This window comes from Podarcis vaucheri, assembly GCF_965113315.1.
Source record: "Podarcis vaucheri genome assembly, chromosome: 14".
Lineage (NCBI taxonomy): Eukaryota > Metazoa > Chordata > Lepidosauria > Squamata > Lacertidae > Podarcis > Podarcis vaucheri.
In genome coordinates, this window is record NC_138752.1 from 4,814,300 (window position 1) to 4,839,055 (window position 24,756).

General features: G+C 46.8%; 1 protein-coding gene and 1 long non-coding RNA gene across 4 annotated transcripts in view; one reads left to right on the forward strand and one right to left on the reverse strand.

Moving 5' to 3' along the window:
• RORA (RAR related orphan receptor A) overlaps window positions 1-22,799 on the reverse strand; it is a 375,892-nt gene extending 353,093 nt beyond the window's left edge. Inside the window, exon 1 of one of the 3 annotated variants that reach the window (XM_082198096.1) lies at window positions 22,266-22,799. In XM_082198096.1, coding sequence (XP_082054222.1) covers window positions 22,266-22,488 — 223 coding nt within the window. In that variant the 5' untranslated portion in view covers window positions 22,489-22,799. Of the gene's footprint in view, window positions 1-22,129; window positions 22,155-22,265 lie in introns of those variants that run through there. The other 2 variants (XM_082198091.1, XM_082198093.1) reach the window with 2 other exon arrangements.
• LOC309518235 lies at window positions 4-8,250 on the forward strand. Its single transcript, XR_014213394.1, has 3 exons — window positions 4-90; window positions 5,701-5,801; window positions 7,989-8,250. It is a non-coding gene; the product is annotated as an uncharacterized lncRNA (long non-coding RNA).
• Window positions 22,800-24,756: the final 1,957 nt, after the last annotated feature.

The window sequence follows — 24,756 nt, forward strand, 5'->3', positions numbered from 1 at the left end:
TCTCTCCTCTGTTTCAGCTCTAAGAACTGGGGTGGAGAAAGAAGCTTGAATCCTGTCATCAGCAGACATTTCTTCAAGCAAACGCACAGAGTGAGTTATTGGCTTATCAGCTGCATGGCTGTCATCCTCTGAAACCCAAACATGGTGACAGCTTCCAACACCAAGGGAAAATAATCAGAAAATTATTTTTTCCAGCATCCAGTTCTCACAGTGTCCAACCAGATTAGTAAAAGTTGCACCCAATTATGAGTAATTTAATAGCCCATGTGATAGGCCTGCCCGCCCCGCCCCCCCGATGCTTAAATGGTGCCTTGGCACATGAACCAACACTTTAAAACAACAACAACAACAACAACGACACTGACAGTACTGTGCGATAAGCAGCCTCATATAACCAGCATGCTTAAGTCTAAATGAATGAAGAGGTTAGGACCATAGAGTAATGTGTCCTGCTAGGCTTAGCTATGTCACTTCCCTTTACCTTGGGAGAAAATGAGTCATCAAGTTACTGTTGTACTCAGTCTACTTGAGAAGCTCAGCGTGTGAAGTGGTTTGCACTGGTTGCTGCGGCTCAGCCATATGGCTCTCATCAGGAACTGTTGAGTTCCTATACCAATAATCTAGGAACTTCTACCACTTTGTAAGTAAACTACATTTTACTGCCTATGCAACTTTTCTGACTGATGTATGGAAAAGCACATGAACCAGACCTTTGAAGAATTTGTAAGTAAACCATTTTACCAAACCTGCGGTCTTTTCCTATGCTGGGGGAAGAGGTAAACTTTTAAGGAACTTGGAAGGGCATGTTTTAAGAGTCTAAACCTATATTTCTACGCTTTACTTTGCTGATACTTTGTGATTTTAAATCTCCGCTGAGGTTCTCTCATCAAAGAGAACTTGTCCCAAACTTGGATATTGGTACCTAGGAAATTCTCTTTTTCTATATATATAAATGTACCAACAAGAACAAGTACCTTTGGGCACAGAAGCACGGGCTTAATAGTTTCTTCAGACTCAGTCCTGCTTGTCTTGTTTGAGTGAGACTCCAATTAGCCATTTATTCCCCTATAAGCCATCTTGAGCAGGTTGACACAGTGCTGCTGGTGGTGGTTCGAGCATTGCTAACAAGCAATTGTCTGCCTGCTGTTTCTTTGGGAGCAGGAGGAAAAGATTTTAACTTCTACTTAGCACACACAGTTAACAGCCTATGAGCACTGATAGTTGGTGCTGCCTAGTTAATCTGTAGGCAAGAATACGTAGATTAACTAGGCTCTCTTTACTGGGAGGAATATTGACTAATTTTGGGAAATCCTGGGGGGAAATACCCTTCCCTCCAAGCATCCAAATGGTTTAAGTGCTACTCAAAACACTTCTGTGTTCCCTTGTCTGTGGCTCCTGCAAAATGCCATTTCCTTACCACGTCCTTTGCCCTCACCTTGGCCTTAGTTGCCCAGAATGCCACTGAACCCAGTTGGCTGTGGCCTCTTATGTGACTCCCTTTAGCCATCTGTGAAAACATCACATCAGACACTAGGTTTAACATCATAGGCAAAAATTGTTTGAGTCACTATAACCAATCAGACGAAATGGCTGCTGAGGACAGTGTGGGCAAATGGGAGTAGCAAAGAGGAATGTCAGCAGCATTGACTACATCTGCCAAAAAATGCCCAGAGTGGGAGCCACTGTTGAGACCAACAAAAATAAACTTGCAAAAAGAAAAATCTGTTTTCTGCTTTATACTCTCCAATAATCAAAGGCAGGAGACAAAGGTTTAAGGAAGATTCACAAACAAGTAGAGTCTCTGCACAGAGAACAGAACAAATTTTAGAGCAATTTTGGGGAAATCTCTCCACTCTCAGATTCAATCCTTTTTGGGGGGTAGGGAGGGGAGTATCAAAATTTCTTTAATCTTGCCTACACAGAAAGGTCAGAGAAAGCCATGTCTTCAGAAGCTACAGCAACTATTCAGGATTAGCAGAAGGTGTTCTGACATCTGGCTCCTGCTGGTCCTCTCACTCTTCCTTCTGAAGCATGCAATGCTAACAACTGTCAGATGCAGGAGGCTGGATTAGATCTCAGGCAGCCATTCCTTTGTCCTGGTGTTTTGGCACTGAGTCAACAGAGCACTGACACTCTCCCCCTGCAGCCAAGATGTTGTCAGGCTCCAACTCCCATCTTCCCTGACCATGGGGGGGGCACTCCAAGGGGGGAAACACAATGCCCAAATTTCCACATGTGCAAAAGTGAAACACAACTGCTTAGGAAAAGTACCAGGCTGCCTCCTTGGACATATTCTCAGCAGGGCTACAAAAAGTTGAGCCATAATGTTACTCATGAAAAGATCCGTGATCAGGAGATGAGGCAGGAGACCTCAGGCCGTTGTGGCTTTTTTGTTTCCATGCAAGTGAGAAATGTCCCCCCACCCACCGACTACAAATATAGCCTTTCAAGATAAAAACACTTGAGGATATACATGGCCATTGCCTACAGACCAGTGATACTTAAATGTTGGGTTGACAGCCACCTATGGTTTAATCATGGAAGTTCTCTGGGTGGAAGCTCAATCTGCTACTGGCAGTCCAGTTGATCACAAAACCTAAGGGTCAGTGGGAGGGAGAGCAGCTCTGGGTTTTAAGTGGAACCCCAAAGTTCCTGCTGAGAAATGGTTTCAGTATCACAGTTCTTGCCTTGCACTAACACCCACCTGCCAGGCCTGAGCTATTTCTTGGGTTATTAATTGCATTTTAACCCCACTCTTCTTCAAGGCTCAAGGTGTTGAACATGGTTCTTCCCCACCCCGGGATTGTAATTCTCACAACAATCCTGTAAGGTGGGTTAAAGCTAGGAGGGAGTAACTGGCCCAAGGACAGAACTTGAACCCAGGACTCCCTGCTCCTAGTCCAGCTCCCCATCCACTAGATCACAGCAGCTCCGTGCTGTTGACTTGCAGGCCTATAATTCAAATATTCAGAAGCTAGCAGGTGGCCCAAATGGCAGAACATAAAGAAGCGGCAACTTGAACGTACATATAGGAAAGAGCAAGTCCTGTCACCACACCAGCTTCCGCACACAGCAAAGATTCAGTTTTGCAGGGTCTGCATTATCTCTGTTTTAGGATTAGTGCAATGTGAAACACAGCAACTGCTGTTATGTAACTCAACCCTCAGTATACAGTTGTCAGGCTGGGTAAATTTAACTCTGCAGGTTTGGGACATGAGGCCTCTTGCCAAAGATGTGTCTCTGTCAAGTGATCTGTGAGATTTAAAGGCACCTTGCTCCTGCTTCTAGCCCTTCATGTTAGGGTGAGATTCAGCCTGGCTATTGGGAGCTTTAAAAAAAAAATAATCAAAAATCTCGGTATTAACTCTTTTGGTGCCAGAGCCCCTGCTTGGCCTGCAGAAGGTCTCAGCTTCAATCCCAGAAAGCTCTGCAAGTGTTCCCTGCCTGGAACCCTGGAAACCCCCTGCCATGTTGGCAATACTGAGCTAGCTGGATGGAGCCCCAGCAAAGCAGCTTTCAGTGTTCTTCTGCCTTTGGGACAGAAGTCTAGGGCTTCCTTCACTGGAATGGGCAAGGGGGCAGGGCCTAAACACAGCAGGGCGGCTAGCTTGCCACATTTCAAAGTAAGAGGATACAGAGCCCAGTGCTTACAAAATAGCTACCTAGCTGCACTTAACAGCATGATGCCTTGGGACAGAAAGTTTCATGGCGCAGAATCGGGCACCGAGGAGAAAGGTAAAGCAGACACAGCACTGGGGTGGGTGCATCTGGCCAGCAGGCTGATAACTCAATTGCCTGAGCTGATCTGCACACATCATCTAAAGAGGAGGGGCTGTGTGCCTCTGGGCATGTGTGCACGCACACATGTAAGAGGGCAGGTTGGCTGTGCCCACCTCCGGCCATGCCCACCACTGGCAATACGGGGCCCTGCAGGGATGGACAAGGGTGAATGGGGCCCCAGGCCAAAGAAAGGTGAATGGGTGTAGGTGCTTGCCTGCTCACCTGACATATGCGTCCAACAAGCATACCACAAAGTGCCCAAAATCTCCCATGGTGTGTGCATGCGTGTGTGTGTGTGTGTGCGTGCATGCATGCATGCATGCATGTAACTACTTGCCTTCACAACAAGCTAAACTGGAAGCACGTCATGGACTGAGCTCACTTTCGGATCATCGTTTCAGGGCCCCCATTATCTGTCCCCACACTGCTGCTCCCATTCTGACGGCTGCTGCCTTATCCAATTGACTATAAAAAGCTGTCAGTCTAATGCAACTGAGCTCAAGGTAAACGCACTTTGAATCAGCCATCTGCCAGAGCCTCTCACGAGAAAGGCAACACTTAAAGATGAATTAAATCTCTTTCTCCAGACCTTTAATATTAGATAATTCCTACAGTCTTCCAGTATTATTATTATTATTATTATTAGGCACATATGACCCCTTCTTCTGAATATCCGTGTCGGTGTAAATTTTATGAAATAAATAAATAAATGGAAACATGACCAGAGCACAACAGCACTCTCCCTGCTTGCCTCCCCTCGCAACTGACATTCAGAGGCATGTTGCCTCTGATCCTCGAGGCACTACACGGCCATCATGACGGCTAGCTGCTGATAGCTTTATCCTCCATGGCTTTGTCTAATCCCTCTAATAGCTGCCCAGGTTGGTGGCCAGCACCACGGCTTGTGGCAGTGAGTTCCAAAGGCTGAAGATGTGTTGTGTGAACAAGTTCTTCCATTAGTCTTTCCTAAACACTCAGCTTTGAAGGATGACTCCACCAGGTTCCAGTATTATGAAAGAAGGAGAAAGACTCCTCTTGGTCATCTTTCTGCACACCATGCATGACATTATATACCTCAACCATGTCCTGCCCCCCCACCCCGCCCAGTCAGACTATTGGTCCATCAAACTCAGTAGCATGAACACAGACTGGCAGCAGCTCTCCAGGATTTCAGGCAAAGGGACTTTCTCTCTCTCTCTCAATTTTAAAATTTATTAGAAACTGCTAATCAGTTTACACAAATCATAAAATACAGTACACACCAAGATTTTCAATAAAATTCAGAAGACGAAAGCAAGTTGACCTAAAAAAAATAGGAACTGCTTAGAGGTTTTGACAATAAAGCAATACAGTGGTACCTTGGTTAAAGAACAGTCCTGTTTATGAACGATTCGGTTTACGGACTCCGCAAAACCGGAAGTAGTGTCCTGGTTTAAGAACTTTACCTCGGTCTAAGAACAGAATCCGAACGGTAAAAAGGCACTGGCAGTGGGAGGCCTCATTAGGGAAAGCACGCCTCGGTTTAAGAACGGTTTCGGTTTAAGAGTGGACTTCCGGAACGGATTCAGTTCGTAAACTAAGGTACCACTGTATACAAATTTTTAAAATAGATTTTTAAAAATAAGATTGATATGCATTTTAATGGGCAATTTTTCTTTTAAAAATAATGTATTTTTTGAACTGCTGATTTTATGCAAGGGGACATCCTCCACCCTACCCGACGTTGCTGGGCACTGAACCCGGGACTTTGCTACATGCACAGAATTTATTCCTCTGTAGAGTTACAATCTGCTTGGAATTCTCAGCATTCTTTTGTCCAACCCTGTATTCCTGCAAATCATAGAAGTAGCATAAAACTGTTGCTTGGCATTGCATCTTCAAATACACCCCTACGGCTGATTTCCTTTTTCATTGTTCCAGAGAAAGAGAACATACACCAAGCAAGAGGAGAAAGCTCAACACCATTCACATGAAAGCTTCTGCTCCCAAACGGCAGCACTGTGGGGGTCAGACCTGGCGAGGTACCTAATTCACTCACTATCACAGATGTCTCTGGCTCCTCCATGGCGGATCCTGGCAGGCTGGCAGGCTTGCCCATCTGCAGAAGTGAAAATGCTGCAGCTACTTTGCTTCCATGAACCTTGTTGAAGGATAAAGAGCAGGCAATATCATTGAGCTTCCACAGGGCCTGCTGTCACTGATGCTATGGGAAGGGAAGGGAAGCAGCGAGACAGAGGTGAACTGGAGGAGCAGGAAAGTGGTCCCAGCCCAGAAATGACTCTGGCTGACTCAAATGCTGTGAGGGTGATCATGCCCTGGTGGTGGTTTTGCCTAAATGGGCACTGGTAGCAGAACTGAGTGGTCAAGCCTTCCCCCCTCCCCAACAGTGAGAAGATAAGGTGTACTTCCTGCACCACAGAGGGTTGGACTAGATGACTCTTGGTGTCCCTTCCAACTCAACAATTCTATGATTCCAGAAGAAGAGCTGGGCTGGATCAGGCCAATGACCCATCTAGTTCAGCCTCCTGTTCTTATAGTGGCCAACCAAATGCCTATTTGATTCCCAGAAACTAGTATTCAGAAGTTCACTGCCTCCGACAGTGGAGGTAAAACAGAGCCACATATCTGCCAACTGCCAACTCTCAAAACCGGGACATGCCATTTTTTCCTGTGAGAGTAAAGCAGCCATTTGGGGAACCTTGCTCTCGTGCAATTTCGAGCAGAAAAAAACCCACCACGTGCTTTTTTCCAGGTCTCCAATCTTGTGCAGTGCCCCAAAATGTGTGTTTTTGCGCACCATGCCCCAAGAAGCATTTTTTCATGTCTGCAATCTTGTGTGGGATATGGAAGATGGTATCCTGGATTTGGACTGCTTTGTGCTGGAGGGTATGTAGCCATCATGGTTAGGACCACTGCAGGACTGGAAGTGGAGGGGCTCAATATTGTAGAACTTCAAATGCCTGTAGAAAGCTAGCATGTCAGGGAAAGGGGTCTGGCTTACGCTTCTCTCCCCTCAGGTTATGTCTGTGTTCAGGGATTTTTGCTTCATATGGGAGTATTCAGACCTACAACTTTCCACCTGCATCCTGTAATGGTAGAGTACAAGAGAGACTATACTGTTCAATAATCCTAAATATGTACTAATACTCTTGCAAAGGCATCCAGCAAAAAGTTACTTGGCTGTTTAAAACTGTAACAGGGGACGTTCTGCTGCTTGCCAAACCATAGAAGCCACACTGTCTCATGGGGCAATTTTAAAACTTCCTGTTAAGAACTCTAATGTTTATGGTGTTCTCCATAGATGGGGGAGGAGAATTTAAATACAGTGCCATCCAAGAAATCTAACCTGGAAAAATGCAGCTTGCTTCAAATGCAGTGCCAAGGAATTTGATTCAACTAGTGCTTTTCTGTCTGTTCCAAATATTATTCTGGCAGCATTGCTAGAATCCAGAAGCCTCAAGTCACATCTATTGCATGCTCCTTTGGAAGGATTTCCACACTTTCATGCTGCAGCAATGTTTCTTCTGTATTTTTTTGGCTGTGTTCTGATATTTTAAAGCACACATGTTGTTGCAAATGCCACAATATTTTTATTATGAGATACTATAAACCCCATGTTGCAGATTCAATCTGATATCAGAAGCATTCATACAAAAACAGTGAATGCAACAGCCATTTGGGCAACGGCAGAGTTGAAACATATATGCCAAATACACGCACACACAAATGCAGTTTTTTCCAGTCAAATTTTACCAAATGTGATTTCTTTTTTAAATCAAAATCAGAGTGCTCCAGATTTCACAGCATTTCTTGCTCTGATTCAGATTGATCCTGGATCATCAGATTCATTTGACAGACCCAAAATCTAGCATCATGAGAAAGAGAGAGAGAGAGATTTTATAATTATATTATATGCATCTATATTATGTTATATTATATAGAATGATGAAGGGATAGAGTGACTCTCCTATGAGAAAAGGCTGCAGCATTTGGGACTTTTTTTAGTTTTAAAAAAAGACAAGGATGAGGTACTATACCAGAAGTTTATAAAATTAAGCATGGCACGGAGAAATGGACAGAGAAAAGTTTCTCTTCCTTTCTCATTACACAAGAACTCATGAACATCCAGTGTTGAAAGACTTAGGATAGACACAAGAAAGTACTTCTTCATTCTGTGCATAGTTAAACTGTGGAACTCTCTCCCACAGGACGCAGTGATGGATTGGACATATTCATGGAGGATAAGTCTATCCATTCCCATTCGCCATGGGGGCTGTCCTGGGCCTCCACAAGAGGCAGCAGCAATGCTTCTGAGTCCTGGCTACAGTACCAGTTGCCAGGACCCACAGGAGGGCAGAGGGCTCTTGCCTTTGGGTGCTGCATCTGCTTGGATGGGTCACGGGTCTGATCTAGCAGGCTCGTCTCATGGTCTTATGAAAACAAAATAAAAAGCATGGCATGCCCAAGAAAGTTATCAAATATTCAACAAATATTTGAGCAGCTAAGAGAATAATCTACATCAGAATCCATAAAAGGGTTGCTGAAGAGACATTTTTGGAGCAATGTATTTCATTTCCAAATAAAGGGCAGATCATTCCAGAGGGACTTTATTACCTGGTCCCTAAAGGATGGAAGTAGAGATGCTTTTCTCTAGGGGGAGCCGAAGCAGCTTGAAAAACAGGCATGTGCTCTCCCCCCCCCCACCCTCTTGGCAAAAATGCCAAAGCTGCTCAGGCTGCCCCCCCCCTTTCTGAAACATATTGTTTCGAGCGGGGATTGTTTTGCCAATAAGCATTAGATCTCTGCTTCTTTAAAATTCAGAACTGGTAGCACAGGCTGCCAGCCCATAATCATAGCTTGCTTTTTAACAATCGGCTAAACTTAGTTGTCAAATCCGTGTGCAGGAATCTTTTCCAGCAAGGCTGCAGCTTAATTTTTTTTTTTTTTATCTAGCCAGAAGGAAGCTCATTAGAATAGTAGCAAGCTAAGCTAAAATTTGTTACGCTATCAAGAAGTTCAACTCGTGCTAGGGAAGAAGAAGGGGGCGGGAGCAGCCTTTTGCTCATAATCAGGGAGCAAAACATTCAAAGGAGTAAAAATGAAGGTAACCAGCAAAGGGCCACATCAGCAGAGCAGAAGTGGAACAACTGGGCCACCACGGGGAGACGTGGCGGTCGAGGCAGGAATGATAAGAAGCAGAAGGTTCCAGTGACTCTCAAATTCTCTCTCAATGTAGCGAAGTAGAAAAATGTATTATTTCAAAAGGCATTCTGAATATATTCAGAGCTGCTTGCATATTCTGCAATTTAGCAGGAGCATTGAGAAAGAGAAAGAGCTAGAAAGCCAACTCATGCCTGCTGGTGGTAACATTCTAGTCCTTATGACTCCAAGAATATGCCTAACCATTTGCAGGCTTTCAGGGAAATTTCTCGTCCCTCCACACAATGGGCTGAAGCTGAGGGGTTGGACACAGGGGTTGGCCTTTCTTTCACAGGAGTGGCTCTCACACAAGTAGGATTTAAAAGAGAAGGGTAAAACAAGAAGTGGGTTTTACACAGAGAGGAAAGGGCAGGGAGAAGGTGTGGGGCCAAGCAAAGAGCTCACAAAACTCTTAAGCATGGGTAGGCAAACTAAAGCCCGGGGGCTGAATCTGACCCAATCGCCTTCTAAATCCGGCCCGCGGACAGTCCTGGAATCAGCATGTTTTTACATGAGTAGAATGTGTGCTTTGATTTAAAATGCATCTCTGGGTTATTCGTGGGGCATAGAAATTCATTCAATTTTTTCCCCCCAAAATAAGTTCCGGCCCCCCACAAGGTCTGAGGGACAGTGGACCGGCCCCCTGCTGAAAAAGTTTGCTGACCCCTGTTCTTAAGGCACAGAATGACCATTTCTCCCCACTGCCACTGAACAATTGCAGTTGCTCAAGGACAGCCCTCCAGAGTCTGTACGCAGCCCCTGGAAGTTTTGTGCTTCAGTTTGAGCCTGATGGCTGATGAATCCCCAAAGGGTAGAAAAAGCAGTTGAAAAATCAACTCCATAGCTCAGGGCTATGAAACAGCAGAAGCACCAGCCACCAAAATCCAAAATTTTGCCTGGGCTAGTCAGGGTGGGAGCTTGCATTATTAGTCTCCATTGATTTAGCAATGGAAATGGTTGTTCTGGACTGACTCATATGTAAGGTAGTTTGTGGTGCTTAGTGGTACATTTGCCGCAGCTGAACCAGACACCTCCATCTCCCCAGTTGCATTAAAACATGTCTCTCTCATATCGATCTCTACAGTCACAGCAGGCGCTGTAACTCTCCAAAGGTCTGACTTCACCAGCAAAGGCACTTCCGAAACAGATGGATGCCAACCATTTAGTGTGGCTGTTTCGTTTTTATAAATTGTATGAAATGTCAATGCTTTCTATAAATTTTTCTCTTTCCCCCTGCCCAACCACAAGCACCACATAACCATAAAACTCATTTTGCACTTGTTTAAAATCCATCTTTTAATGTGACAGTTCTTACACTTTGGAACTCCTTGCCTATTGACATTAGGCAGGTGCCTTCATTGTACTGTTTTTGGCATCTGCTAAAAACAATTTTGATCAGACAAGCCTACACAGACATGTGGAAAGTTGCTGTATGCCTTAATATGTATTTAATATATTTGTAATCTGTATTTTAATAACTTTTTTAATAGTTTTTTTAACTGTTTTAACTGATATTTCTATTATCTATTATGCATTTTTGTATGTTATTTCCCCTAAAACAATGCATTTTTGCATACTTTACTGGGCTGGAGAACAGCATTCCAGAGACCTGCAAAATCTGAAGGGAGGATTTCTAAGGACGTCTGTGTTTCAGTTCTCCATATTGTTTTGGATAGTGTGGATCTGGCAGATTTGCCTTTAAGTACAAACTGAGTCAAATTTCTCCCATATTCCTACAACATGGGCTCAGCCAGGGTTTTTGCTAGGGGGTCAGGACTTTTCTTGGGGAGGCAGAACTGAGGCGACTGGTCAGTTAGTTTAGTATTTCTATTGTTTTACTTGATGGGGGGCAGCTGCCGCCCCCCTTGGCTACACCCATGCCCTACAACAAAAACACATAAAGTATTGGGGGACGTATCTCCCTTGCTGTCTCAAAGGCCAACCACTAGAGCTCTGAAAGCTCTTAAACCGTGGTGGTGGTGCACACACTTACTTCAGAGTAAATCCACTGAACTCAGTGGGACTTCACTTAGATGCATGGGAGTCAGGCTGACTCTTTGCTAGGAAGAGAGAAGCACATATTCTCCTCTCTGGAGATGATTTATCATTACCCACGAATTGCCAAAGGGAGAACTGATGTCTCCATAAGTGGGAAGTCTCTAAATCACGGGGTGCATCATTCTTAAAATATACCAGGACTGCCTGGCTCCAGACAACACTGCAGAGTCCAAAAGTAAGAAAAATGCCCATGTGAGAAGAGCGGGGGGGGGTTGTCAGCTGGACGTCAATTAGTGGAAGGGGGAAGGGTATTTTGGACAATGTTTAAAACTGCAGGTGGGTGGGGAGCCTAAAGGTGTGAGCTGTAGACCCAGGGGGATGTGAGCGAGGGAGTGCACTGAGCACCTCCAATGGCCACTAGAAACCCACCAAGATGCCTTCAGTTATTTCATCATACAATGGCCAGGCATTTCCACACAAGGACTAAGATGTTTTTCTTACTAAATCGAACACAGATTCCCCAGGATTGCCTCTCCCATGATGTATCAACTGCCAGGAGGTGCAACCAACACACACATACGCACAGCAACAGCCACAACCAGCCCAGCACTGTGAAAACAGACACCTTCTTGCTTTGAACATTCATGCATCATGCAAACATATCAGCAATCCAGAGCGACATTAGCATCAAGCACAGCTGGCACATATTCCAGGCATCAAAAAGAAGCCATGTCAGCACCAGGCGGGCCTTGCTGGGAAGAGCATTCCACAGTCAGGGGACCACAATGAAAAAGATGCTCTCCCTTCTGGCCCCTCGCTGAGCCTCTCTCTAAGCAGACACCCCAGGAAGGGCCTCGACTAGGAATGGTACAGGTTACGGAGGAAATAGGTGTGTAACAGCAGCCCTTGTGAGTAGCAGGCAGTTTCCTGCTTGGCAGGGGGTTGGACTCGATGGCCCTTGTGGTCTCTTCCAACTCTATGATTCTATGATTCTAGTATGAGAGCTCTGGATTCGCTAGGTGTGACCAAAATGTTGCTGGGCACCTTCCCTATTAATGAGGCAGTAATCTTGGCCTGCTCAGCTTCTAGCCACTGGTCTGGGCTGTGTGAGAACACTCCGAATCTGGATTTGGGTGCAGCCACGGCAACAAGTCCACTTTACCTAAGAGGTCACTCTACCCCATACATGGATGCCCGACCACTTTGATCGGTGTTACAGATGCCACATAATATCTGTTCCACACCTTGGAACTCCCTGCTTATTGATGTCAGACAGACACCTTCACTGCTAAGAACATTTTTGTTTAGGCAAGCCTATCCAGATGCTTAGAAAGCTGTTGCAAGCTCGAATCCATTTTTAGTCTATTTTCTTTTAAGTTTTAAAGTCTTAAATGACTGTTGTTAATTCTTCTTATTGGTAATTTTATTGTTTTATTTTTATGTAAACCATTTAGAGGTGTGTGGAGGGGTTGCTTTTTTACAATCAAGTGGTGTGTATGTAAATTTTATGAAATCAGTCAGGGAAAATGGCTGAAACTCCACATACACAAGAAAGCTAAATAGCCAAAGCAGGGGATCTTCTTGTGAGGCTGCTCCATCTCCTTCTGATTTGAGATAACATCATTACCTAATTATAATAGCCTAAATAGAAATAACATGAATTCTACTTTCTGAAGCCTTGAGTTTTTCTGCAGAGCTGACAACCCAGTTCTGTATTCTAAAGACAACACCCAGACCAAAGGGGACTTCATGCAAAGGAGCATGAAGTCTTACGTCAGTAATATTACAACTGCCTGTCTTTTCTTCACAACGGTTCAGGTAGCACAATGGGTCAGCCAGCCGTCTTAACAGAAGCCATGGCAGCCTGAAATTTGCAGGAGATATCTACGCTATAGATCAGGGATGGGAGATCAATTACCCTCCAGATATTGCTGGGCTCCAATTCCCATCAGGCCCAGCCAGCATGACCAATGGTCAAGGATGGTTGGAGATGTAGTCCAAAAGCATCTGAAGGGCCACAGGTTCCCCATCCCCATATGGACCTGAAAGAGTAGTTATTATGTTTCCCTCCCAAGGAATTCTGGGAACTGTAGTTCTATAGGAAGGAGAGTGAAGCAGAATTCTCAGCTCTCGACCAAGTGTAAATTCCTTGGATTCTTGGTGAGTAAGCTGTTTCAGCTAAACTGGTATAAAATTGACACAAGTTTGTCATGTAGAGATAAGCCAGTAATCTTGAAGGATGAAATCTAGTTCCTCAAGCAACCAGGCATCACGCTTCCATTGTTCAACATGCCACAGGGTCAAGATAGAGACAAAGGTACACACATGTTAATAAGCATAGCCAGAAATATGCTCAAAAGAAACAGACCTCTACCAAGTTTCAAGCAGCTGAACCCTCAGCACTCGTGAACATCTTTCCCAATTTACAGGGTGGCAGAGACACCTGGAACAGCTCTCAGTCATATTAGTCTGTTGCAACAGCTTAAGAGTCCTGTGGCATCTTAAAGACTAACAGATTTATTGTGGCAGCAGCTTTCTTGGACTACAGCCCAGCTCCTGATGGAGTGGGATACAGTCCATGAAGGCGTATGGTGCAATCAATCTGTTAGCCTTTAAGGTGGCACAGGACGCTTTTACTGTTTTGAAAGCAGCTCAGAGAAGCTAAAAGCAGTTCACATTATACAGCTGGCCAACAGGGTAAGACAAGTCAGCAAGCTTTTAGCCTTGGCTGGGCTCAAGGATGCACATTTGCCCACCCGCAGACTGAACCACAAACACTCCCACAGCGCTCTACACACCTGCGTTAGGCGAAGGGGCATCAAACAGGGCAGGGAGGCCCCAGATGGTCTGTGCATTAGGCATGCACATCTGCAAAGGACAACTGCTTGCTCAGACTTCTCCATGCAAAGGCTTTCCACATGTTCCAGAAAAACCCTCATTGTGCAGGGTTCCAGAATGCACGGATCATCTGGGCACAGAGACTAGACTGTGCAGAGATGTCCATATCTAACATGGTAGCAGTGCCACACAATCTTGGGACAGAGCCGAGGCACCATCCCATAATTCGAATGCCACTCCTTGACATGACACAAGCACGGAGCAGGGGGTTGGAGGCTCTGCAAACCCCTGCAGTGTGCAAGAACTCATTTAAAGATTTTAATCCTTATAAAAGGATTGGGCAAAGGCATGGAAAAGGTTATGGATGGCTCCTAGCCACAATGGCTATGCTCTGTCTGCCTCCCTGTTTGGAGGCAGTAAATGCTTCTGAATACCAGTTGCTGGAAACCACAGGAGGGAGGGAGAGAGGCAGAGCTCTTGTGCTCTGGTCCTACTTGCTGGTTTTCCACGGCACCTGGCTGGCCACTGTGGGAAGAGGATATTGCATGACATGGGCCCCCATGGCCTGATCCTGCAAACACATCTCATGTTCCTATCTTATATTTCTTTCTCTACCCCATCTTCCAGTGTCTCTTTTGTGCAGAAACAGCACAATCCCAGCAGTAAACCGGCATCCTTGAAAGCTGTAATGCAACTGAGTCCGACAATGGAGGTCATCTCAATCCAAGTGCTACTTTGCCACCTCCAGCCAGCTTTTGCATTCAGCTTGCTCTTACACTGCTGCTGGCTTCCTTTCCACAGCACCTTTTCACGCTGCTATAATGCCAGCCCTGGTGTCGCTTCTTGGAGCACATCTATTCCTTAAAACTTGCCACCGTCCTAGTGGGTTGCTTTAGAACTCTATCAAAAATTATTAGATCAAATTACAAAATGAAAGACACCGCAGCGGGTTGCTGCCACTACAGCACTAATGCATTTCTGCCATTCAGCAAGACTTTTACTGTTGCTCCTCAAAAGCCAACAGCCACAAGCTGCTTAAGCGATCTTGGCAGTGGCAGCAGCAACAGCGAAAGAGGCTGGGGCAGGGCAGGATGGAAGTAAAATTTTTCCAGTTGTATCAAAAGGAAAACCAAAACATCCTATTGATGCATGATGCCTTTGATACCGCCATGTGTGTGACTTGGTGTACACTGTGTTTATGCACAATTTAACCCATACAAACTAGTCCTTTCACATTATTGTTCCCACCTTACCTTACATGTGCCCACTCAACTGCTTTGATTGGCAGAACTGGCACTGTTACAGGTGCCACATAATACTCAAAAGACTTACTGAAATCAATATTAGTAGTACTAGTAGTACTAGTAGTACTAGTAGTAAAGGATATGTACAATTGTATATACCGGTATATGTACACTTATATACTCCATGATCTGGAGTATGAAAAGCAGATTGAGAATATATGGGTAAAAAATGTAAGAGAGAGAAACAACAGTGACCTTACTGTGGGTCTCTGCTATAGACCCCCAAGCCAGACTAAAAACTTGAAAGATGCCTTCCTAAAGAAGATTTCCAAACATAGTAGTCATGGGAGACTTCAATTTCCCTGATATCTGTTGAAACTCAAATGCTGCCAAGGGTGTAAGGTCCAACAAATTCCCCCATTGCCTTGCTGACAATTTCATTTCCCAGAAGGCGGAAGAAGCAACAGGGAGGAACTGATCAAATAAGTGGAAGAACTCAGAAACCTGGGAGGAAGTGATCATACAAAGGCAAGGGAAAGCTGAGTGTAGTCAGACACACACTCTGGACTTTAAGAAGGCCAGTTTCAAAAAGCTTAAGGAGCTACTGGGTGTGATCCTGTGGTCAGACATATTCAATGAGAAGGGAGTCCAAGAAGGATGGGAGTTCCTAAAAGGAGAACTATTGAAGGCCCAAATGCAGACAAAACCAACAAGAAAGAAAAGTGGGAGACATCTAAGGAAACCGGTGCGGCTGCATAAGGAGCTTACAGATGAGCTGAGATTAAGAAGGGCATGTATAAGAAATGGAGGAAAGGAGAAATCACAAAGGAGGAGTATATATAAGTAGCCAACAGTTGCAGGGGGAAAGTCAGGCTGGCTAAAGCTCAGAATGAGCTCAGGCTTGCAAGAGAGGGATAATAATAATAATAATAATAATAATAATAATAATAATAATAATAAAGGTTTCTTCGGCTGTGTCCAAAGTGAGAGGAAGAACAAGCAAGTGGTTAGGTCCTCTGCATGGGGAACACGGAGAAATGCTATTAGGTGACAGAGAAAAGGCAGAACTACTCAACACCTACTTTTCCCTTGTCTTCACCCAAAAGGAAAGTGGTGCCCAACCTGGTGATAACAGAATAAATGGTGTGAGAAGGGAGCTGCAGCCCAAGATAGTAAAAGAGGTAGGAAAGAAACACCTAGCTACTTAATTTTTTTTAATAAAGTTTTTTATTTATACAACAAGAAAAACAACAACAAAAACCCAAATACCAAATTACACACAAATTACAAAAGTAACCATAGACACATAATTTTCTTAGCAAACAATAAAAGATCTATTGGTCTTAACACTAAAGACCCAACCTCCCGTCTATTCCATATTTCAAATTCATATCACTTATTGCCAATACACATTTTTTTCATAATTAAACTTATTCTCAATAAATCTAATTTCTTATATCTACCTTGCAACTATTACTAAAGTTCCTCGAATGCTGCAACAGAATTTAAATTACTATATTTATTTTTCAGATATTCTTTGAAAACCTCCCATTTAGAAACAAATTCCTGTTTTGATTTATTCTTTTTTTATATATATAAACCATCTAATTCGGCATATTCTGTCAGCTTTTGGATCCAATATTGTATAGAGGGGATTTCATTACTCTTCCATTTTGCTGCGATGTCTTCCTGCCGTCGTCGCATATAAAAAAATACCCTTCCTCTTTTGTGGAATATCCAAATCTGTTATTCCTAGGAGGTAGGCCTCTGGTTTTTTATTGAAAGAGATCTTTAGCATTTTTTGCAGTTCTGCATGTATACTCTCCCAGAATACCTGTATTTTCCTACATGTCCACCACATATGGTAGAATGTTCCTGAGTCTCCGCATCTCCAACAATTATTTGGCACATTTTTATACATTTTTGAAAGTTTCCATGGGAGAAACACCCAGCTACTTTAAATGAATTCAAATCTCCAGAGCCTGATGAGCTGCATCCAAGGATACTAAAGGAGCTTGCAGATGTAATCTCATAGATCCTGTCTATGATCTTTGAGGATTCTGGGAGAACAGGTGAGGTCTCTACAGACTGGAAGTGGGCAAGTGTTGTCCCCATCTTCAAAAGGGGGGGAAAGATCCAGCTAACTACTGACCGGTGAGCTTGAGAAGAGTACTAGGGAAGGTCCTAGAACAGATAATTCAACAGTTGGCCTGTGAGCATTTAGAAAGGGATGATGTGATTACTGAGACCCAGGATAGGTTTCTCAAAAAAAAAAAAAGTCATGCCAGACGAACCTCATTTCTTTTTTGATGGAATTACAAACTTGGTGAATCAGGGACATAGTGTATCTTGATGTCAGTAAGGCTTTTGACAAAGTGATATTCTTGTGAGGAAACTGGTGAGGAAGCTTGTGAGGAAGCTGGTAAAATGTCAGTTAACTGTTAGATGGCTTTGTAGCAGGTTGACAGACTGTACCCAAAGAGTACCTATTAAGGGTTCCTCAGCATCCTGGGGGAAAGTGACAAGTGAGGTGCCACAGGTTTCTGCCCTGGGCCCATTGTTGTTCAATGTCTTTATAAATGACTTGGATGAAGGAACTGAGGGGATGCTCATCCAATTTGCAGATGACATCAAACTGAGAGGGATAGCTAATGCCACAGAAGACAGAATTAGAATTCAAAAGGACCTTAGTAGATTGGAGAGCTGGGCACAAGGTAACAACATGAATTTCATTAGGGACAAATGTAAGGTTCTGCACTTAGGCAGGAAGAACCTGCTGCACACATATAGGATGGGGAACACTTGGCTTACTAGCAGTAGATGTGAAAAGGAACTAGGGTTCTTAGTGGACCACAAGCTGAACATGAGTCAATAGTGTGATACAGCAGGGGGGGAAAGTTAGTGCTAGTCTAGGCTGCATCAACAGAAGTATAGCGTCCACATCAAGGGAAGTACAGTAATAGTACCACTCTGCTCTGCCTTGGCCAGACCACACCTGGAATACTGTGTCCAGTTCTGGGCACCACAATTTAAGAAGGATGTTGACAAGCTGGAATGTGTGCAGAAGAGGGCAACCAAGATGATCAAGGGTTTTTAAAACAAGCCTTATGAAGAACGGTTGGAGCGGGACATGTTTAGCCTGGAAAAGAGGAGACTGAGAAGAGATATGGTAGCCATCTTCAAATATCTCAAGGGCTGTCACATGGAAAAGGGAACAAGCTTGTTTTCTCTTCTCTGGAGGGTAGGACTCGAGGCAATGGCTTCAAGTTGTAAGAAAGGAGATTCTGACTAAACATATGAAAAAACTTTCTGACAGTAAGAGCTCTTGGTTAGTGAAATGGTCTCCCTCAGGAGGTTTTTAAGCAGAGGTCGGATGGCCATCTGTCGTGGATGCTTTATCTGAGATTCCTCCATTGCAGGGGGGTGGACTAGATGACCCTTGGGGTCCCTTCCAACTCTACAATTCTATAATTTTATTATTTATTATTTATATGTTGCCCATCTAACTGGGTTACCCCAGGCAGCATGGGCAGCGTCCTACAAATAAAAACACAGTAAGACATCAAACATTGAAAACTTCCCTATACAGGGCTGCTTTCGGATGTCTTCTAAAAGTCAAATACTGGGTAGTTGTTTATTTCCTTTACATCTGATGGGAGGGCATTCCAAAGGACAGACACGACTACTGAGAAAGCCCTCTACCTGTTTCCCTCTAACCTCACTTCTTGCAGTGAAGGAACAGCCAGAAGGCCCTTGGAGTTGGATCTTAGTGTCCAAATAAATAAATATTCCAAATTTGTGAAGTTTAGCATGAATGTAACCCTATGCGTAGCTTCCTAGAGCTAAGCTCCATTGAATTCAGTGTTGCTTACTTATCCAACTCCAAAGCTTCAACCTGTAAAACACATTGAGTCAAATGCAGAAATGCAGACTTTAACTTTGGATTAGAAATGCAAACAATCTTGCGAAGAAGTGTTACTGGTTAAACTGCTCACCTGAAGTAGGACCTCCATCAAAGAAAAGCAGTATCTAGCCTCTCTGCTTGGTTATTTTTCTCATTATGAGAAAACTATGCTAACCCTGTCACAAACTTGTAAGCTTCCTCATCACTACATTCAGTGGCTGGAGCAAGGAGACTTCATCAATGATTCCAGCACTCTGGCAGATGACATCACTCCCACTTGGAATAAATCCCGAGTCAGGTTCCCCTTCCACTACACCCCTAAGGATATCAAATGGCAGGCAGCTGCAGCCTTCATCCACAAAGCCTTTGCTCAGAGAGTCAGTGAGCTTCCAGCTCTGCTGCAGGTGTTATGCTAGAAGGAAATGCCAGTTCCACTTTTCCAACCATTTTACACACTGGAAGCAGATACTATTTTCTGCCAACTTCATTATTACATCATCATCATCATAACAGCCATTGCAAACATTTCCCTTCTCCTGAGCATAGAAGCCAGAACTCCTGCAAAAGCAGATACATTTCTGCTTTGCTCAGTGTTGCCATCCACAAAGGAGGCCCATTGCACCCCCCCACCCTCAGCTAAGGCTTTCCTTGGTGGATGCTCTCCCGCCCCTGAACTCAGCCGGTCCCCTTAACTTACGTATCCCCCCCCCCCCGTTACTTCCATTCAGGTTGTTACATAAGGGCAGTGCTTGCGTGCTGAGACACACACACAGAGCCTGTGTACATTTTCACTTTCCCTCCTGATTTAATCCTCTCTACAATTGGTTTGGGGGTGGGCGGGGGACAATGAGGATAGAGAAAGAGAGCAAAGCAGCATCACTGCACATTTGGGTCAGCAGGTTAGCAGTTTCAAAAGCCTAAACCATTTAAGATCACCGTGATAAGGATGGAGCACAAGTCGCCATCGCCATCAACTGTCGAGGTCGCCTTCAACTCCTTCTCCCAGGCCTTTTTTTTATTTCTATGGCAATAATAACAGGCACACACACACACTTCAACTCTGGTTACATAATTTCCCACAGACTTGCATGGCTCAGGCTGGGAAGGAAACAGAGATGTGCAGAGAGAGAGAGAGGGAGAGGAGTGCAGGAGTATTCTCTGCACACTGTAGATTTCACTCTCTCACCCCCCCTCTCTTCTTGAAGGGGGAGGAAAATTCCAGGGTAAACAATAAGGTGGGATTAAGCTATCTGAAAACAGAGAAAGTTAAGGAGGGATGGAGCCAGCAAAAAAAGAAAAGGGAGGTTGTATAACAGCAAAAGTCCTGCCGCTTCGTAAACATTCCCCCCCCCAAAAAAAAAAAATCTGGCTCTCCTCAGACACATTTTCGCCAGTGTTTCTGATTAACGTTGTTATGTAACCAGCTTTTACATTCCTTTTCGTGGAAGCCACCATCCCAAGGTCCCTTGCAAATGCCAAAAAATGTCTCTCTCTATACGTATTGCAAATACAATTATACACATTTCTTCCACTCCCTAGAGTTGCATTAAAAAAATCTCGGGAAATTGCCCCCCCACACACACACACACTCGCAAGCACGCACTCCTGATTTCAAGGGGTGTCTATCATCTTTTATTCCGCCCCCCCCCGCCCGCTGTACGGGGATCGCCAGCCAAGGAGGCAGCTGCTCGGAATGGAAGGCGTGGCCTAAATTGGGAGGAACAAACAACAACAACAAATAATATTGGAGCGCACATGATCAGCCATATTTTGAGCAGCGTCGAGAGGGGGGCACCAGCCTGCCTTTGCAAGCCCCCTTCCCTCTCCAAGCCCAGGTCCTCTGTCTCCAGTGCTGTGCCGACAGCTCCCCCGCCTCCAAAATAATAACCCCCACTGACAGAAGACAGTCTTCTAGCTATGGGCTTGCTAAATCCAACTTGTAGCTTGGCATAGCAAGGCGAGCATGGCTACGTTCTCACAACCTGGTGAATCGGTTCCGCATCTCTCCTCCATGCCTACTTTATTTACAGAGGAGAGTTAATCCTTCATCATCACAAAGAAAGCAGATCACACCAATCCACGTTTCTGGGAGTCCTCTGGGCTTTAACCGTTGGCACGCCAAGCAGAAAAGGGGGGCGCTCGCCTCCCTGCGCTAAAAAAGCCAGGTAGACCCGCGTTGCAAAACGCGCGCGCGCCCCCGCATCCATCAGCAACCGCGAGGTCTTTTTTGTTTCGCCGACGGTGAAGCCGCCGTCCGCCCGGCGCTGAACTTCGCGTGACCTGCACGTGTCAAGAGGACCTGACCTGCGCTCGCCTCCAGACCGTGAGAAAAGCGCGCAACGCGGGACGTTCAAAAAGGAGAGGCGAGCAGAGGACTCCTGCCAGATCCAGGAAGGAGAGGTCAACGGCCTCCACCTGCCAGCAACAACTCCAAAGGAAACAACTGCACCACCCCAGTGTGCAAACACGGAGCTCCTCGAGCTCGTCTGAACGCTTCCATCAACACGCTTCAGGAAGAAACCACGCAAGAAGCCAGCCCCGCCCCTCCAAAACTCTGCCCACCATTTAATAATGGAACAAAACAGACACCTATATTTAAAAGGAGTCGGGGAGAGAGGGAGAAGGAGAAGCACCTGCCAATCCAAAGTGTTTGATTCCTTGACTTGGGGCTGAAACCCTCTTTGCCTTGTGGGAGATAAATCCCACACCCCAAATCCCAGACCCAAAATGGCATTTGAGGACTTTTATTTTCCGGCGGGGCGATGTTTTTGCTGCTCTGGCCAGTCCCGCGTCCTCGCCTCTACACGTGCACGTCGGCAAAGACGAGCCCGGCCCTTCGCCTCCCGCGCCTCGCCCGGGACACGTGCTGAGAAAGGCAAGCGCGCCTTTTCAGGCAGGCCAGTTCCGAAAACAAAAACATTCCAACCAGGGGGAACGTGTGAACGGGCCTTCGGAGTCTCCTCCCACCAAAAGGCCGGGCTTGTCATGGAAGCAAAGGCTTGTGGTTTCTTTTTCTTTTTTTTAAAAAAAAAATCCATTAAAAGTTTGCAAGGTAGCATGTCGAACCAGATATACATATACATATACATATATATATGTGCACACATATACATACTGTACATACACCCCTATACAAACACGCACGCACACATATATATACACATACTTATATACATATCTGGAGACGGAAAGGAGACGCAATCGTGGGTCGACCCCGGCCCTGGCCGCGGGGATCCCGGCGGAGGGGGCTTCTCTCTCCCCCCCTCCCCTCCCCCTCCCCTCCCCCTTCCCCGCTTTCCTACCTCCTCCTGCTCCGCCGCTGCTGCTGCTGCTGCTGCCCGAGTAGCTCTGCCTGCGGTTGGGAGGCGGCGGCGGCGGCGGCGGCGCTTCTCCTTTCCGGGCCAGCTCCGCGCCGGCCGCGGGATCCCGGGCTGCAGCGCCGGCCGTGGCCGCGGCGGCGGCGGCTTCGGAGCCCGGCTCGGCGGCGGCGACGGCGGGCTCGGCGGCTGCCGGCGCGGACTCCATGTTTCTGGCTGGGCGATCGCGCCGCCTCGCCTTGGCGCGGCTGCCGCTGGTGCTGCTGCTGCTGCTGCTGCCGCCGCCGCCTCTGCCCCCTCCCGGCCCGGCTTCGGAGACGGCGAGCGCGCCCGGGGGGGCGGCCGCGGCGGCTGGGCCAGGGTGGCTCCCTGGGCCGGCAGGACGGGGCGGGGGAGGCGGAGAGGGGGCAGAAGAAGGAGGCTGCGAACGGGAATGATGCTGGGGGGGGGGGGCGGCGGGGAGAGGCAGAGCGGAGCGAGGCTGAGCCAGATGGGAGACGAGCTTGCTTGGCTGTGACCACAAGCAGCGCTAGCGAGAGCTTTAACGGGGACCCCGCGCTCGCTCGCTCTTCCCACCCCCTCTACTCCCGTGTAGACGCGCGCAGCCCCTGCCCAGGCAAGGCTCGAACCCGCTGGGCTGCCGGGCTGCCTTCGCCTCCCAACGCCCCCCCCCCCCCGCCGCCGCCACAGGAGATCCTGGGCTTCTGGATTGGATGGGCTTTTGTCGCGCATCTGGGCTCCTCTGGCCCCTTCTGGTTTGGTCTTTGCTTTCGAGGAAATGGGCCCTTTGAGCGAAAACGTTTTAAGGACTGGGGAGGGGGTGGTTCCTCAGATCCAGTCAGGTCATCGGTCCCCCTGCAGCTCCCAGGACTAGCTTGCCTGCTCCAACTGCCCAGTCCACCACCACCACCTCCCCATCACCTGCCCCCTGCTTCTTCTTAGTCTTGGGGGTGTCAGGGAGTGAACCTCCAAAACTGGAGAAGGAGTCCACACTTCAGCCAGCCCAAAGTACTCCTGGTGCAGCAAAGGATGCAGCCTGGCATGAGTGTGTGTGTGTGTGTCCCAAGGGCCTGACAGAGAGGTATGGAGGGCCGTATTGACCCCTCTCCCTGAGGGGTCCCTGAGGTTGTAGATCCCAACCACCGATTCAGTTTAACATCACAATTCCTCCAGCAGCCAACCAGATACCTCTGGGAAGTCCACAGGCTTCCTTTCCCCCCAAGTTGCCGAATTACATAGAATTCAAATTGCGATGTTGTGCAATAATAATATTTAAAAATAAAACTTTTTGGGCAGTGGAATTGACTGCCTTGGTTGGGCCCTCCTTCAGCGAAGCCTTGTAACCAGGTGGCCCAAGGACTGTTTCTGGTCAGTGGGGATGGGATGTGCAGTCCAAGGGTGTCTGGAAGACCACAGGAGCCCTAGCCCTGGGGTGTAGCAGGGGATCCCAAACTGTGGACCTCGCTCAGGTGGCCCATGGCACATCCACATGTAATATTGATTTTTTAAAATTGCATTTTCATTGGTTCTTTTAGTGCAGTGTTTCCCAACCGGTGTTCCGCGGCACACTACTGTGCCGTGAGACATTGGCTGGTGTGCCGTGGGAGGGAGGCGGGCGAGGCGGGCAGTGAGAGGCGGCGGCGGCGAGGATCCGCGTCGAGCCGGGGTGGCTCCGCGGTGGTGGTGCCGAGCGGCGGGGCAGCGCGTGCAAAAGGGAGGAGCGCGAGACAGCGGAGGAGGAGGAGGCCGGCATGTCCAGGCAGCAGCAGCAACAACAGCAGCAGCAACTCCCGGCGACGGCTCCTCAAGCCCCGCCGCCGCCCCCTCCTCCGCCCGCTATCACCGCCACCACCACAACAGCCACCACCGCCTCAGTTGCCGCCGTCCCTCAGTCCCTTGCTCTGCTGCCTCCTCCCACCCCCAAAGCTTGGAGGTTCCCCGGCAAGGGGGAGGGAAAAAACTTTCACTTTCGTGCGTCCCTCCCGGCGTGACGCTGCGCGCTGACGTCACGGGGCTGTAATGGTGGTGTGCCGCGAGATTTTTTTCCTTAAACAGGTGTGCCGTTGCCCAAAAAAGGTTGGGAAACACTGTTTTAGTGCACAGAATTGTAAAGTTGGAAGGGAGCCCAAAGGTCATCTAGGCCAACCCCTCACTCCCCACTGCAATACAGGAATTACAGCTAATACATCCCAGGTAGAGGGCCATCCAACCTCCATTTAAAAACCTCCAATGAAGGAGTGTCCACCCAACTTTTGTTTTCTGGTGCAGTACAGTATTGCAGCTTGAATTCTATGGCATTGAACAGTGAGTGGGGAGCTTCTTTGTGGACTTTCCAGAGGTATCTGGTTGGCCAGTGTGGGTAATGAATCAGGGGTTGGGAACCACAGTCTCAGAGGGAGGGATGAATGTCGCCCTCCAGTCCTATCTCTCAGGCCCTTGTTTCTCCCCTAATGCCACATATGCCAAGCTCACCCCT